The sequence below is a fragment of the Myxine glutinosa genome, chromosome 5 (genome assembly GCF_964187855.1).
Source record: "Myxine glutinosa chromosome 5, kmMyxGlut1.1, whole genome shotgun sequence".
NCBI classification, from domain to species: domain Eukaryota; kingdom Metazoa; phylum Chordata; class Myxini; order Myxiniformes; family Myxinidae; genus Myxine; species Myxine glutinosa.
The window spans coordinates 12768093-12785858 of NC_136265.1; the positions used below are offsets into that span (position 1 = coordinate 12768093).

The following is a 17766-nucleotide window of genomic DNA, read 5'->3' on the forward strand; positions in this document are numbered from 1 at the left end:
TACCACTTGTCATCACCTTCGTTTTTCCGATATTCAACTTCAGACCTTTTGGCTGCATACATTCTTCCACTTGTTCATCTTCTTCTTCAGTCCATCCATACTTTCCGCAATCAACACCAGATCATCTGCGTACAACAACTCCCACGGTAAACCCTCCTTTACATTCTGAGCCAGCACCTCCATCACAGCTACAAATAGTAGTGGACTTAGTACCGACCCCTGATGCACTCCCACCTTCACCTCAAACTCACCACTGTTCCCGTCCTTCATCCTTACAGCTGTGCGCGCGCTCTCGTACATTGCCATCACGACTCTGATCAACCATTCCTCCACTCCTGACTTCCTCAATGCCCATGTCACACAACTTCGTGTGGAACCCTATCGAATGCTTTTCTCCAGATCAACAAACCCAAGAAACAACTTCTGCCTCTTCTCCATGTGCTTCTCCTGCAACTGCCTCACAATAAAAAGCGCGTCTGTCGTTCCTCTTCCTGGCATAAATCCAAACTGCATTTTGTCAATCTTCACTTTCTTCATTATCCTCCTCTCCAATACCCTTTCCAATACCTTCATTCCATGCTCCAATAACTTTATCGCTCCATACGAGCCACAGTCCAGAGGGTCACCTTTCCCCTTGTATAGAGGGACGAGGGTACTCAGTTCCCAATCCACTGGAATGCGGCCTTCTTTCACCACCAGATTACAGATCTCTGTCATTCTCTTCACATCCCAACTTCCTCCTGCCTTCAACATATCTCCCACAACTCCCATCGGCCCTCCCGCTTTTCTACTCTTCATTGCTTTAATCGCTTCCTCAACTTCCCTCTCAGTTATCTTCTCTGCCGGTCCTAAAACTGTGTTACTCTCAATCCCATTCATTCTCTGCATTCAACAGCATTTCCATATATCTCTTCCATCTTCCTTTAATTCCATCTGGGTCCACAACGATTTGTCCCACTTCATGTTCTTTCCGAAGACAGGTTCAGTACCGCAAGATCAGTTTGTTGGCAAGGGTTGTTCTGGGTGGTTTACCATTGCCTTCCCGGCAGTAGTTTGGGCAGGAATTTGTAATTTATTCTGGGTGTGGGCGATGGCTGGCGTACTCTTCGTGGAGGTCACCGTGGGATCTTAAATGCCCACCGAGTAATGCCAGCAGATGGGATGTCCAGTTTAACATCCATCCGAGGGACGGCACACATGTCGATGAATCACCCAGCCTGTGAAACAGTTTATAGCTAAGTCGGGTTTTAAATTCAGGCCAGACGGATTAGTGGCAGGTATGTGTCCCTCTCGGATATCCTGTCAGCCCGTTAAAACAACAACTCATTGTTTTATCCCATCGAACCTCGATACATGTATTGAAAATGTTTACATTGAGGACGCATTGCGTTTTTCACTTGATTCTTTTACCCTCATTTTTCACTGCAATTTCTGCTGAACCATTTGGTGCAAAGTTTCTTTTTTATAATCCCAAAACTGAGCGATGCAGTCAGTCGGGATTTTAACATCCTCGATAAATCACGCATGTCTGCACAAAAATATAAATACTTTTTATTGTGCTGCTCGCCAAACCTCACACATTCCTTGTGCTCATTTCAAACGATTTCTCAGAACAATATAATGATGGGGTGTGGGTGAACTCACCCCTGAGAAACATTAAGTTTTGCCTGTGTGAATGATTTGTACTTTAAAAGGGCACATGAGCAATGGTTAATTGGCAATGTATGTACGCCCACTCGGTTCACTCGCGTATGATTTGCTGCATGGGAAAAAGGGCACATGATGCAATGTGGAATTGTAATGTGGTGACGAAGGACACTACCCACATTTGGGTTTGCTTTGTAACTCAAAACTGCCATTGCAAGCAGGACCATTGAGGTTTAAATTTCCTTTTGAAGTCATCTCGAGGCCTTAGATTGTCCACTTTAAGACTTTGTACATGACCCTTTAACAGATCTTCCTTTGATTTATTTACAATGATTTGTGACCGAAAGGATCTGCTCCACAATGTCTGTGCTACCTGCCTGGGTGTTTTGTCCACTGCTGTGGGTAGGCAGGGAGTACATTTGCTCGGTTATTGTCAGTCCTGGTCTGCGAGTCATTCCGTGCTTCGTCATGACCGTTCTTTGCGTTGTTGAATCCTTCAGCTTTGCTCGGATAATCCAATGAGAAAGACATGCTGCATCTTTTCGCCAGCTTTCCGTCATTTTGACATTCGTCCTCCGGGTCATTGTGATGTTTGGTGCAGTGTCGCAGGGAGAGATCCAGCGGCAGGGATGCTTCAGGCGGGGCCCACAATGCCTGTTTTAAGCTCTCCAGCTCCTCCCGCACTCGATGCAGACGCTCATTTACATCGAACTGAGCCCCACTCTCCACTTCCTTGTGTCCGTGGCTGCCTTTGCCAGGATTTACCTGACACCGCAAGCGTTCATACTCTGTCATGATAACGGCGAGCTCTGTCTTGGCCTTTTCTGCTTGCTGTTGCCAGATTGGTGGAGCTATCAGGCAGCTCGGGTCCTTGTGGTTGGACGTTGACGATGGTCCGCAGAGGGAGGTTGCTCTGGCCGAGCCTGTTGTGCTCGTGAGACGCTGCGGGCTGAAGAAGGGTGGGGGTATCAGGTGTGAGTTTACGTAGCTTGGCAGTTGGAACAGTTTGCACCTGGATTTGTATGGTTTGTGTGGAGTGAAGCTGCAAGGTATTTGTTGGGATGCAGAAAGGGGCATGTGGCAATAAATTTCACAATTGTTTCACAAATATGGGGATTTGGTGGCAAATGTGGAATACCTGTACACGCATACAACACGATTGGATCTAAGAAGAGGTAAGCATGCCATGTATAGTTAGGGTTAGGGTTATGGTTAGCACTTTCCTTGGATTAAGCATGCATTCCGAAACGCCACAACATACCTTCTATAACAGCAGTGTTTGGGAGATACGGGGTCAGAACTGTTCTGTGGTGAGTCGCTGCAGCTGCTCAGGGTGCTGTAAGGGGATGTGGAATGGACACTGGGGGAAGGAGGCTTTCCACCGCATGTCGTGTCAAGTGTACCCGTTGACTTGAAGGAAAGCCACGGGGAGTTGGTGGCAGTGGGGTTTCCCAGGCAAGATGCGGTGGAATCCCCGTTTGTTTGTGTCAGTACGATTGTGGGAACTTTGCGGCCATGTAGTTGCTCCAGTGAAGTAAATGCAAGGTCACCTGTTGCTTGATGGGACGATTCTCTCATTTGTGGCCAAAATGTTTTGTTTGGTATTACCCTGGATGCGTCGGCCATTGTTCGAAACATTGTGCTGGCCCCATGACTGCCTGCACTCAGGCTGGTGGGATGGAGATAGAACGGTGTCGACAGCGGCGATGTGAAAGGGTTAGCCACATGGGCCGGTACTGTCAGGACGGGGTAGTACGCACAGCTCGGTCTGGGTGTTGTTACACCTTTTGGAAATGAGGCTTTGCCCAGATTAACTGGTGCAGCGGCCTGTCGAATGTTAGCGGAATGACGTGAGAAGGTCTTCCCAAACAAGTGTGCCTCAGCAGAACTTGAGTGCGTATTTTGCTTTGTTATCACCTGCCTTTGCTGTGGCAGAGAGAAGTCGAACAAGCTTTGAGTAATCTTCACATCTTTTACTTCCTGCTTCAAGCCCTCATTGGTGCGAACATCATTCCGACAGTCTTCATCATTTCTGGTCTGTTCTTCCTGACTCTTGAACGCCTTGGCGTCTCCCACCAGCGACAGCGAGTCCTTGCAGAGGCTGTACTTCATGTGGTTGTACAGGTGCGACTTTTCGAGGCACGTGAATGGGCACTGGAAGCACTTGAAGTTGTACGGCTTGCCCTGTGGCCGTGGGATGTAGTGCGGCTTCTTGGGTTTCTTCTGCATTCTCGGGCCTGCTCTTCTCGTCACGTTTGACTCGGTTGTTGGCGCTGCCTTGTTTGTCATGGTCGGTTTTTCTTTCTTGTTGGACTTCCACCGTCAGTGCTTCGGCAAGTCTTCCTTTTTTGTGGCTTGCGAGCCGTGTCGAATACAATACGGCTGACCTGTTGATAAATAAAATCGTTTAAACAAGCTGTCATGTTTAAACTTTTTAAACAATCGAATGATGTTCTTACTCTGAATACAATTTTTAATTTAGTTTTTAGAGTATATGGAGGGTAGTGGAATTATTGACCGCTGGGATGGTAAAGCTCTTCAGGGTTCAGTGTTACAGGAGGTTGACATGTGGTTCATACCTCACTCCTTGTCACCCTGATATAGCAGCCAACGCTCTTCACCATGGCACTTGGGGTCCACCAGAGATGATGTCGTTAGCTCTCCAAAACAAGTTTGATTTGGCCATGTTTGGTTGTCAGAGCCAGAGGATGCAAACGATGAGCGTTTTCCACGTTCTCTGTGAAAATATCAAGGAAGAGCGTTTTTATTTTTCATGCGACCTCCTTCATACCAACCATTCACGTTTCTGATTGGGTGATTTGTTCTTACCTACGCCACCGAAGGTGGATGGAGGTTGTTTTCACCCCTGTCTATTGTTTTTGGGTTGTCCATCAGTCTGTGTGTCCGTGAAAGGTTTTCGTTACCGCGATAACTTTAGAACAACTGAAGGGATTTAAGTCAAACTTGGTGCAAGTACAATGTGTATAAATAATGATGCAAATATGAACTAATTAGATTATGGGGTATTGGTCACAGGTCACGTTCGGTAAAAATTATGTCATCACGCAAACTTGTGAACCAGCAATGGGATTTTGACCAAACTTGGTATAACTATATGTTATGATGCAATGACAAACTGACAAGATTTCAGCATCAAGAGGTCAAAGGTCAGAAGTCATGTCAGGTAAAAATGTGATACTTGAGAACAGCTAAAGATATTTTAATCAAACTTTGTACAAGTCTGTATAAACCTCCCTCAGTGCATGCATCCATGAGAGATTTATTTTTATTTTTATTTACAGAAAACTACAAACAGCTGTCTGTGCCCACAATACAAACACATGGTGAGTGTGTGTGTATATATATATATATATATATATATATATATATATATATATATATATATATATATATATATATATATATATATATATATATATATATATATATGTGTATATATGTGTATATATGTGTATATATGTGTGTATATATGTATATATATGTATATATATGTATATATGTATATATATGTATATGTATGTATATATATGTATATATATATGTATATGTATGTATATATATGTATATATATATATATATATGTATATGTATGTATATATATATATGTATATGTATGTATATATATATATGTATATGTATGTATATATATATATATATGTATATATATATATATATATATGTATATGTATATGTATATATATATATATATATATATATATATATTGATATTTATATATTGATATTTATATATTGATATTTATATATATTGATATTTATATATATTGATATTTATATATATTTATATATTGATATTTATATATATTTATATATTGATATTTATATATTGATATTTATATATTGATATTTATATATTGATATTTATATATATTTATATATTGATATTTATATATATTTATATATTGATATTTATATATATTTATATGTATATATATATATGTATATATATATATTATATATTAGGGTGGGCTTCAAAAAATCAAAATGCAGATTTTCTCCGGGACATGGTCTATTTTTGTTCCTTTTGGTGTCAAAGGAAACCACACCAACTTTGAATGGAATCCAATAATATTTAGGGGTGCCACATCAGTGATGAATTTTCCCCCATGCAAAAATAGGAATTCCCATTTTTTGGGCTGTACATACACAAAATAAATACATAACTAGAACGGGCACTCGGTAGAGCGCATACCTTCGCCGCAGCTACTGTTCTGTACTTGGCATGGGAGTGTAGGGAACAGAACAACAAAAATACGATTTTGACCTTTTCGTGACCTTGACCTTGACCTTTGACCCGATTGCTCCCAAAATCTAATCAAATGTGTCCCGTATAATAACCAATCATCCCACCAAATTTCATGCAATTCGGTTGAATACTTTTTGAGTTATGCGAATAACATACACACACACACACAGACATACAAATAAATACACAGCGATCAAAACATAACCTTCCGCTTTTGCGAAGGTAATTATATATATACATTAAATATAATATTAAAAATAAATATATAGTAAATATACATTAAATAATCAATATACATAAATACACATTATACATTATATATATAGTTATATACAATATATTATACATACAGTTTTGAGACTTCCTATGATCACTATCTGGGCAATTTTCATGCATGTTTTGTACAGGTTCCTGGGGTCAGGTGTACGCTTTTTTAGTGTGTAATATGTAGGCCTAACTTATTGACTGTGGCTCTTTTGTAGAGAGTGACCCTGTGGAGTAAGAATTAACAGGATTTTACCCACATTCTTGCTTATTTTGCAGATATGGCATGTGCTAGTACCAGTGTTTCATTGAAAACTCGGGCTCAGGATAATGTGTATCTCATTGGGTCCACTTCTGGAGATGCCATCAAAGGTGCCAAGCTCCCGACTGTGCATCAATCTCTTGTCCTGTTTTTCCATCACCTGAAGAAGGAGAATCGCACTGCCCGGGAGAGTGCAACCCTCACCATTGAAGAGGTTGTGAAGTTCTGGGAAAAAGCTCACCTACCTACAACGATGAAGCAGCACTGCATCCATCGTTTGGAGAGGCTATATGAAGAATGGAGGAGCCTCCAAAAAGGTGCAAAGTGGGGTGGTGCGACCCAAGAGAAAAAGGAAGCATCCGTCAAGGCCTCCTTGGAGAAGACGTTTGATCTTAGGCATGCAGATTCGGAGGCCATAATCACCAACCCCGAGGACAGGAAGTTTCTTCACGATCAATTCTCAGAGAGGAAGGCTTCAATGGGATCTGTAGACACTGTGTTGGAAGCAAAAACGAAGCGAAAGAAAGAAAGGGAAGAAAAGGAGAAGACTAAGGCAGAGAAGGAAAATAAGAGACAGGAAATGGTCATGAAGGGTGCTACTGCTATGGAAGTCACAGACTCAGACTCTGACTCTGAGACCACGGCACAGGCTGGTTCTTCATCATCTGATGGTGGGATATCTCGTCCCAAGAAAAGAAGGCCTATCAACATTGTCACTCCTGAAGTCGCAGCTTCTTTGTATCGTACGAAAACAAGTGACCGAATGGCTGTCCACAACTTGGCATCCATTTGTAGAGTAGTAGGATGGGATCCTGCAGAGTTGGCACTGAACCGATGGACAGTGCGGCGGAATCGCATGATGCATCGATGCAAAACCATGGACGAAATAAAAGAAGCATTTCATCATAATGTGCAGGGTCCTTTAGTGGTCCATTGGGATGGAAAGCTTCTTCCCGATGTCACTGGAGATTTTGTGCATGTGAAGGTGAATCGTCTTCCAATCCTTGTGTCCAACCAGTACCATGGAATGGAGCAGCTGTTGAATGTTCCCAAGTTACCTGACGGGGGAGGAGAAGCTATGGCAACCGCTGTAGTGGACACACTGAAGAGCTGGAACCTTGTGGGCAAGGTGAAGGCTTTGTCTTTTGACACAACGGCCAGCAATTCAGGTGTTCGTGGAGGGGCTGCTGTCCTCATTGAAAAGAAGCTACAGACTGAACTAATTCATTTGGCTTGCCGCCATCATGCGCACGAAATCATTCTGGGAGATGTTTTCACCACTCTTTTCGGTCCTTCATCAGGCCCTGACATCCAGCTTTTTAAGCGGTTTCAGGCGAAGTGGCCGTCCATTGCCCATCACCAACCAAAAAATGGATTCACAGATCCTGATACGGCAGCTGAGTTTGCACAGAACAATGACATGATGGATGAAGCTCTGGAATTTGCTCTTGTGTGTTTGAAAGATCAGCAGCCACGAGATGATTATCGTGAACTCCTAGAACTGACTGTCATCTACATGGGAGGAATCCCACCTCGTGGAATCCGGATCATGGCTCCAGGAGCAATGCACAGAGCCAGATGGATGGCAAAAGCACTATATTCACTACAGGTGTTCATGTTTCGGTCAGAGTTCCACTTGACACTTCGAGAGGCGAGAGAACTCCGAGCCTTCAACATTTTTGTCTGCCTTGTGTATGTACAGGCTTGGTTTCGGGCTCCACAAGCTATTGAGGCTCCCCTGAATGACATTAACCTCCTCAAGAAGTTGGAAAAGTTTGAACAAATCAATCAGAAGATGGCTCAGGCAGCCTTGAAGGCACTTGGCCGCCACACGTGGTACATGAGCCCAGTACTAGTGGCATTTGCATTCTTTGACACCAGAATTGACAAAGAAAGCAAGATCAATATGATTGAAGCATTGAAAAATGACGGTGAAAACCCCTCTCCAAAGAGACCAGCTATCAAACGAGGAACCGCCCTGTCAATTGCTGGCCTCATAACAAAACACACCAAGCATTTCTTCAGCATCCTAGGGACCCCAACTGATTGGATGGATAAGGATCCTGGTTCATGGGAGCAAGAAACCAGCTTTCAGGAAGCAAAGAAAGCCGCCAGTGGCTTAGTCGTGGTGAACGACAGGGCAGAAAGGGGTGTCGCATTGATACAAGACTACAATAAGCTCCTTACAAAGGATGAAGAGCAAAAGCAAGCTCTGCTCCAAGTTGTTGCTGCTCACAGGAAGATGTACCCCGATGCCAAGAAGGCAACAGTGGTGAAACAGGCCCAGAAATAGGAGTTACATTTCTCATTATATTTGGGTTTTTTAATATTATGTGATATGGTGTCTCTTCATTTTATGTACTGAACATTTGGATTGTTATCATTGAATTTGAGTTTTCATAGCAATATAGTGCTATTTGTGCAGCTATTGTAACTTGTGTTTGCTAGAATACAAAGAAAGTGAGTGGAGGGTGGATTTTCATAAAACAAACTTCTGGTTTTGCTTTCGATCCATATATAGAAAAGTTTTGTAGACACCTTTAGTTTGAAGGCTGATGTGGCACCCCTAAATAAAATCAGATTGCTTTCATATTTGGTGTCTTTTCATTTTGGAACAAAAGGAACAACATAAAGCCATGTCCCAGTAAATATTTAAAAAAAATTATTTTGAGCACCACCGTAATATATATATATATATTACCGTAATATATATATATATATATATATATATATATATATATATATATATATATATATTATATATATATATATATATATATATATATATATATATACACACACACACACACACACACACACACACACACACACACACACACACACACACACACACACACACACACACACACACACACACACACACACACAGTCACGTGAAAAAGTAAGTACACCCCATGTAAAGTTTTGACCTTTTCAGCATATTTCAACATACAGCTATTTGATCTTCATTTCAGCAATATTGATAGATAAAGGTGATATAATATAACAAATATCATGAAACATTTACATTTTGTAGTCCATTGTATAATTTAAATAAACATCAATGCAAATTTTGCATGTGGAATAAGTAAGTACACCCCATGAAATGTTTAAAAAAAATCTTTTTAACATATGTGGACATATCAATATTTGATCTTCATTTAAACAGTATCTACAGATAAAGGTGATCTAATTGAACAAAAAACTGAAAAATTGACTTTGCAACAATTTATTCAACAAAACATTGTTGCACTGCATGCACAATGAATGAATGAATGAATGATCGTTTTAAGGCCATTTTCCCCGCTCGAGCGGGAGTTAGCCTTGCGGGCCCCATGACAATCATGGTTCCCTGTTTGAGGCAATATTTTTATGGCCGGATGCCCTTCCTGACGCCAACCCTTGGTCATGCTATTACGGTGCGCAGGGATACGGTGTACCTATTCTAAATCGGGGTACAAACCGTGATCATTCATCCCAGCAAGCTGGAACTCAATTTGCCGACCTCAGAAGGATGACAGGCTGAGTCAACTCCCCTAGCGTTAATTCAGCGATCGACCGGGATTCGAACCCAGGATCCTAGGATCCCAAGCCGGCACCCGAACCGCTAAGCCAACACCAGGACATGCACATCTCGTTTCAAATCCCCCCACAACATCTCGATGGGATTTAGATCCAGGCTTTGACTTGGCCATTCCAGAACCCTCCATTTCTTTCTTTTCAGCCATTCCTTGGTGGATTTACTGGTGTGTTTCGGGTCATTGTCATGTTGCAAGGTCCACCTTCGGTTGAGCTTCAACTTTCCGACAGATGGCCTCACATTATCCTCAAGCACCCTCTGGTACAATGAAGAATTCATAGTGGATTCTATGATGGTGAGCTGCCCAGGCTCTGATGCAGCAAAGCTGCCCCAAACCATAATATTTCCACCACCATGCTTTACAGTTGGTATCAGGTTCTTGTGGTCAAATGCTGTCTTTGGTTTTCACCAAACATGTCTTCTGATACTGTGGCCAATTAGCTCTACCCTTGACTCATCTGTCCAGAGCACATTGTTCCAGAAGTGCTGGTCTTTGCCCAGGTGTTCATTGGCAAACTTTAGTCTTACCGTGATGTTCTTTCTGGACAGCAAAGGTTTCCTCCTGGCACACCACCCATGTAGATCAAATTTGTGCAGCCTCTTTCTCATGGTAGACTCGTGCACTTTGACATCAACAGTGGCAAGAGCTACCTGTAGGTCCCGTGATGACATTCTGGGGTTCTTCGAGACTTCTTTCAGCATCTTGCGGTCTGCTCTCGGGCTCTTGGGCTCGGGCTCTCGGGTTCAGGCGGCCTTGCCTGAACAAGTTGGCAGTTGTTTGGAATCTTCTCCACTTGTAGATGATTTTTCAGACAGTCGAATGATTGATTTCAAATTGTTTGGAGATCTTTTTAAATCCCTTCCCAGACTCGTAGGCATCTATAACCTTCTTTCTGAAGGCCTCAGAGAGCTCTTTTGATGTTGGCATGGTGATGCCGCACACTTCAACAACAAAGAGGAAACCAAACTAAATGTCTGAGGTTTAAATAAGACAGGTTCCTCCAAGGTCCTCTGTCACGATGTTCTAATCATTTGCACCTGAGCTGGTGCACCTGATTCTAATTTTAGGTATTTGAAGTCGTGATAAATGTAGGGGTGTACTTACTTTTTCCACATGCGAAATTTGCATTTATGTTTATTTAAATTATACAATGGACTACAAAATGTAAATGTTTCATGATATTTGTTATATTATATCACCTTTATCTATCAATATAGTTGAAATGAAGATCAAATAGTTGTATGTTGAAATATGTTGAAAAAGTCAAAACTTTACATGGGGTCTACTTACTTTTTCACGTGACTGTATGTATATATATATATACATGTGTATATATATACATGTATATATATATATATATATATATATATGTATGTATATATATATATATGTATGTATATATATATATATGTATGTATATATATATATATGTATGTATATATATATATATATATATATGTATGTATATATATATATATATGTATGTATATATATATATATATGTATGTATGTATATATATATATATATGTATGTATATATATATATATATGTATGTATATATATATATATATATATGTATGTATATATATATATATATATATATATATGTATGTATATATATATATATATATGTATGTATATATATATATATATATGTATGTATATATATATATATATATGTATGTATATATATATATATATATATATGTATGTGACCCGGACAGGGTTTGAACCACTGACCTCCCGGACTCGGAGCGGATGCTCTCTGCATCACACCACCGAGTCAGGTTAAAAAGCAGACACCAATGATAAATAGGCCGCATGCTTTTCCTTCCCTTGTGTATCATTGTATATTTCCCCCAATTAACCGTTTGTGACGTCGTAAACCGTGTTTTGTGCGGTGAACGTTAACCTATCCCTTTCTATAACTTTCCAGTCAACTATGATCTCTCGCAATTGCACGGTTGTCCTGTTGGCTTTCTTGTTCCCATTATATATAATCACGAAATCTCAAGTTCTGGATGGATTATGACAAGAACAAGCCTATTCGATTTTTCTTCAGATCCAGAACTGTGGGATACAAAACGTAAACTATTCAGCACGCTCCCGAGCGCTGTTCTACTTTTGGTGTGTAATCTTGTTGAGACTTGCCGGCTGATTATTGTGGACCCACCGAGGGTAGGTGGGGATATCCTGAAGGCAGACATGTTACTGAGCAAATATTAATATCGTTAGACTACTTTCACTCTTGATTATGATGAATGCCTAGGCCTGTTGGCTGTGAAAGCTTCCAGGTGGTGATGGCCTAGCTTGTTCGCATCGGGGCTTGAGGCTGTTTTTTTGACGCGGTGAATACAACAAAGCGATCACACCTGCACATGCTCCAAGCTCTGCTCCAGATTGTGTTCTATTTTAAAACTGACAGGTCATCCATCGCACCCATCTCGTACATGTATAAGTGTGATGGTGTGATTCTGACTTGTGCCAAAGTGTGCCGTTTTGGTTGCAGGATTGCCTCAGGGCCGACCCTTGTGTCTTGGATTTGTTTTTGCCTTAAATATTTCCTCCTTATGTAGCTGCTCAAAGCTACTACTTTTTAAGATGCGAGATCAAGTTTCCCATGTGTGGCTGGAATGGGGGGAGTACAAATTTGATTCGGATTAATTGGTGCGTCATCAGGTGGGACCTATCTTAATTGACAAGGTAGACTGCTCAGATCATCCCCCATACAAAACCATGATCCTTTCTACCCCCGTTTAATTGCTCCCTCTCCTCCAAGCCCTCTTCTTTTAAGGTTTCCAGCTTTTCCGTCCTGAAAGGCTTCTGTATCCATCTTGTCCACACACATGTCCTCCCCGACCTCTCATTCTTCCCCACATCCCTTAATTGATCCAAGTCTCCCTCTATTTTGTCCCTCAACCCCAGCTCTTGGTGTGCTTCCTTTTGTTCTGTTATATCTTCATCCATTCTGTTCTGGCTCCTCCGCAAGACTAGACTTTGTATGCAATATATAAATAAATAAATGTTCCCGATTAGGCCATGCTAGACGTACGTATACTAATGATGTTGCAATGCTCGTGACGTCCTTCACTCGAGCAGCCATACACCTGTTGTTAAAGCCTGTCCTGTTCAGGATACAGACGTATAGCTGCAGCAGTTTTTTTTTTTTTTTTTTTTTTTTTGTATACAAGATCGAGGCTCGTGAAAGAGCGAACATTAATCGCACAGAAAGACAAACAGACAAACCGACACATAAAACAAATAACATCGGGAGCGGTAGACAAGATGGGGAGAGAGGGGGAAGGACACAAACATAACATTTGAGAGCAGGTACCGAGAGACATGGAGACATCGAGAGATCTGTGGGAGGGAGAGGGCTTTGGGGCGGGAGGCATGGGAAGGGGGGGGGGGGGGGGGGATTTAAGAACAGAATCAAAATTCTCTGACGATCCTGAAAGTTTTTCGATGTGAAGCACCGACCAATGAGGAATCGTTCTTTTCCTGGCTTTGAGAGTCAAAACGGTTTCATTTTGGGAAAAAAAAGTCAAAACCAAATTTGATGTTTCACACTCTCCACAGAGTGTCAGTGCTGCCCAAGCAGTTTCTTTGCAAGGGTTATACTATGTGGGTTGCCATTGCCTTCCCAGCATTGTTTGTCCGTGCTGTATCCTTTTAAATGCTGAGCGTCAAGCGAGGAAGCAGCACGTACCATAAGAAAAGGTCTTTGGTGTGACCTGGACGGGGTTTGAACCACTGACCTCCCGGACTCGGAGCGGACGCTCTCCGCATCACACCACCGAGTCGGGTTAAAAACCAGACACCAATGATAAATAGGCCGCATGCTTTTCCTTCCCTTGTGTATCATTGTATATTTCCCCCAAATAACCGTTTGTGACGTCATAAAGCATGTTTTGTGCGGTGAACCTATCCCTTTGTGTAAAAAGTCCCGTCACCTGCGATCTCTCGCAATCGCACGGTTGTTATGCTGGCTTTCCTGTTCCCATTCATTGCATCATCACAGCTGACATATTTTTAAACACAGAAATGGATAAACAAACTTTTATCGCACCGACAAAGTGATGCAGCCATAACGTGGTTTAGGAGGTCATAATTGGAGATTCAGACGGGATCTTTGACGAGATACGAGATAAGGAAAGCATGCGGCCTATTGGTATTTGCTTTTCACTTTATTCCAAAACGAAGATGTTTTGACTCTCAAAGTCAGTAAAAGGAAAATTCCTCACTGGTCGGAGCATCGCGCAGAGACCCGTTCAGGGTGTCGGAGAATTCCGATTTTTTTTTTGAATTCCTGTAGCTACACGCCTGCATCCTGAACGGCTCTCGCTTTAACAACATGTTTATGGCTGCTCGACTGAAGGAAGGCCCGATTTCCTCCACCCATGCCGGATTTCTCTGAGTTTCCCTCTATTTTGTACCTCTACCCTGCTCTTGTCTAACCCTCCCGTTTTCCTGCTGTTCGTTACCGAACGTGGACAGAGGTTATGTTTTCACCCCTGTCTGTCTGTCTGTCTGTGAGCAGGATAACTCAAAACGTTATGGACGCATTCGGACGAAACTTGATGTCCAGGTTGGGTTTGTGACAAGGACGAAGAGATTAGAATTTGGTTAAGATCCAGATCCGGATACAAGTTTTTACTTCAAGTGATTCTTCACCATTGAGAGATTTTTATTTTTTATTTTTTTGTGTACAAGGTCGAGGTTCGTGTAAGAGCTAACATTAATCGCATAAAAACAAACGCACAAAAAAGAAATGATCAAGGGAGCGGGAGACAAGATGGGGAGAGAGGGGGAAGCACACAAGTGCAACAGTAGAGGGCAGGGATATCGGGAGATCTGTGGGAGGGGGAGGGCTTGGGGGGAGGAGGCGTGTAAAGGGGGAGGGGGGAAGAGGTATAAATCACATGGACACTGTTAGGACTTCCAGGAAAGAAGTCGGTATTTCAAAAAAGTGGATCTGGGATGAATTAGCGGGGGTAGAAAAGATCAAGGTTTTGGATGGGGGAAGATAAGAGATGGTGGTGAACAGCTGTTTTAAAGACCTGGAGGGAGGAGTGGGATTGAAGAGAGTGGGGGAGTTTGTTCCAGAGGAGGGAGAAAAGAGGAGTAAAGGAGTGAAGGTGAGCAGACAGTCTTGATTTTGGCAGTTTCACCATAAGAGGATTGCTGGCAGATCTTGTGCGTCCTGCAGGAATATTTGGGGGACAGAGCACAGACAGGGCTGGGGAGGGGGGGGGGGGCTAGGCCAGAGAGGAGTCGGTAGAAGACAGAAAGACCACCAACCTGCCTGCGGTGAGTGAGTGAAAGGCCCTCAGAATCAGCTTCATCGTGGGAGATTCCAATGATTCTGAATGCTTTGGTTTCAACAGCGTGAAGACGAGCTAGGTGTGAGGCAGGAGCACCGGCCCGGAGGGGGGAGCAGTATTCCATTGAGCTGCGGATGAAAGCCTTGTATGTGATGTGGTAGTAGATGGGGCCTACTTGTATGTAGATGGGTCCAACAACAACATGTACTTTGATATTTCAAACAGTTGTGGACGAGTTGTAACACAAAACTCTGTGGATGAGCTGGTTATGAAAAGAACAAGCCGATTAGATTTTGGTTGAGGTCTGGATCCAGATCCCGACCCATCATCAGTGGGATACAAAACGTAAACTGTTCACCTGGTGGAGGTGTGCGCTCTACGGTGTGCTGCTCTTGTTTCGTTCTGTTGCACCCTGATCCGCTCTGTGTTCTACCTCGTCTGCGAGCCTCGACGCTGCATACAAATGCTCTTTTCAAATATTTCCCTTTGCCTCATAATGTGACGCCTTTGAGAAGCTGGAATGCAAAGCCCAGACAATGATTTTGAAGTGGATCAGGTTTCCCTTGTGCATGGAAAAGTCTTCCGAGCGTGCGGGTTCAACGAGCCATTTATCAAATACAATGGAGAAAACGCAACTTTTACCAAATGTTTTTCTCACCGTCGGTTTGTCCGCGACCGCTCTCAGTTATCCAACATCGGTTGTGTTTGCCTTTGTGTAATCACACAAATCTTTACCAACAGAAAAACCAAAAAAAAATGCAGAGAGCTTACCTGGGCAGTGGTTTGTCAGGTAACAACGTGGCCGGGAGACGTGGTGGAGAGGTCGTCTCCTTGGCGTTGCGAACGAATATCTGACGTGTTTGCTTTCACCCACACAGGTACACACACCTCTGACGGTGCCAGAGATACACACCCAACCCCCTGGCTTCCAGACCCCTCCCACCACACCACCTCCACAATCATGAGAGACATGCCTTACCTGTGGGAATCCTTTTTCTTTTTATTCTTGTTGTTGTCCTTTTTTTCTTTCTTTCTTTTTCCCCCATTTAACCCCCACATCACTTGCCCGAAGGGGAGGTTTTCCTTAACATGACACATTTCCACTCTCCGATTAGGGCTGTGCATCACTGGTTGTGATTCTTCAATCAACTTTTTATGTATTTAATATTTCTTTTCTTTTGCGAGAAGCAAAGCTCATGGAAGAGCTGTCGACGGTGGAGCGATTCAGACGAAGGGCGAACAGACGAGCAACCTAAGTAAGGACACGCGGACATGTCGATAGAACAGACGAAAGGAGCAGATGAAGGTTGATTGAGCGGATGAGAAAATCTGACATACCTGCGTTAATGTAGAAAAGTTCAGGTGAGCTGGAGATGCGATAAGAGGTGATGGGTTATAAGGTAATTGAAAGTTTTTGCTGGGATGATGATGATGAACAACAGAGACTGTAGCATAAGAAAGTTTAAACAGGAGCCAGTAAAGTGCAATACCCTTCTATCCACGAGTCAAGTTATCAAGCATGCTACAAGGTGACACCCCAAGCTCGTAACAAACTGCGACAGGCCTCAAGTCAGGTTGTAAGCAGACAGGTATAATTACCTCCACCATTTAAGGTGGATGCAGATTATGTTTTCACCCCGTTTCTTTACCTGTTTGTCTGTCTGTGAGCATGATGTGTCAAAAAGTTGTGATTTGGATGAAACTTGGTGGACAGGCTGGGAGTGTGACGAGGACGAACTGATTCGATTTTGGTGAAGATCTGGATCCAGATATGGCCTATTGGTGGGATGCAAAGCGTAAACTGGTCAGCCTGGCGGAGGTATGCACTCCGAGTGCCGTTCTGGTTGTACGTGTATCCACAGTAACCTAGCCCACCCCTTCGATCCCACGGGAGGTGCCTACTTTTCATTTCAATCACAATGGTTTCGCTGAATCACCAAAAAGGGTGGCTGTAGACCTTTTTATGTATTACTTTTTGAATTTGATACTGCATGTGTCTGCAAGCATTCTGTCAAGATGGGTGTGATCGATAAATATAACAATGCACGAGGAATGTAACGCTCACGGGACAACATTGCACAAGTATGTTGAATATATATACATACATATATATATATATATATATATATATATATATATATATATATATATATATATATTGTTACGGATCGCGGTTTAGATGTTATTTGCCGAGCGAAGGCTCCGCGACCGAACAGTTGTTCCCCGACTCACCCGATTCACCCAGAACTTTGGCCGTATCGCACCGCAGCTGCCCAATCTGGAAAAGACTAAAACGACGAAATGCAAAGAGGAAAAGGAATAAGACGAGAAGACGGACAGAAGAGTAATTGGATTTATTATACACACAAGCAAAAAGAAAGCAGTCATGTTTATTTACAACA

At 42.4% G+C, this 17766-nt stretch overlaps 2 protein-coding genes across 3 annotated transcripts in view; one reads left to right on the top strand and one right to left on the bottom strand.

Annotated features, from left to right (window-relative positions):
- Positions 1-17766, top strand: part of TBCD (tubulin folding cofactor D) — a 181548-nt gene that overhangs the window by 79860 nt on the left and 83922 nt on the right. Inside the window, exon 14 of one of the 2 annotated variants that reach the window (XM_068117801.2) lies at positions 4950-4991. The exons of the other annotated variant lie outside the window; for it this stretch is intronic. Within the exon in view, the coding sequence (XP_067973902.2) occupies positions 4950-4991 (42 nt within the window). The remainder of the gene's footprint in view (positions 1-4949; positions 4992-17766) is intronic. 2 annotated transcript variants of the gene reach the window in all.
- On the bottom strand, positions 1539-16271 carry PRR35 (proline rich 35). The gene is made up of 4 exons (XM_068117803.2): positions 16136-16271; positions 4227-4384; positions 2909-4034; positions 1539-2596 (listed from the first exon to the last, which is right to left on the bottom strand). The coding sequence occupies exons 3-4, from the start codon at positions 3934-3936 to the stop codon at positions 2017-2019; spliced, it is 1608 nt and encodes a 535-aa protein (XP_067973904.2). The 5' UTR covers positions 3937-4034; positions 4227-4384; positions 16136-16271; the 3' UTR covers positions 1539-2016.

Coding starts and splice junctions, on each gene's coding strand:
- PRR35 (XM_068117803.2), bottom strand. CDS start 3,936: ATGACAAACAAGGCAGCGCCAACAACCGAGTCAAACGTGACGAGAAGA. Junction 2,597..2,908: donor AAACACTGCTGTTATAGAAG/GTATGTTGTGGC, acceptor ACCCTTCTTCAG/CCCGCAGCGTCTCACGAGCA.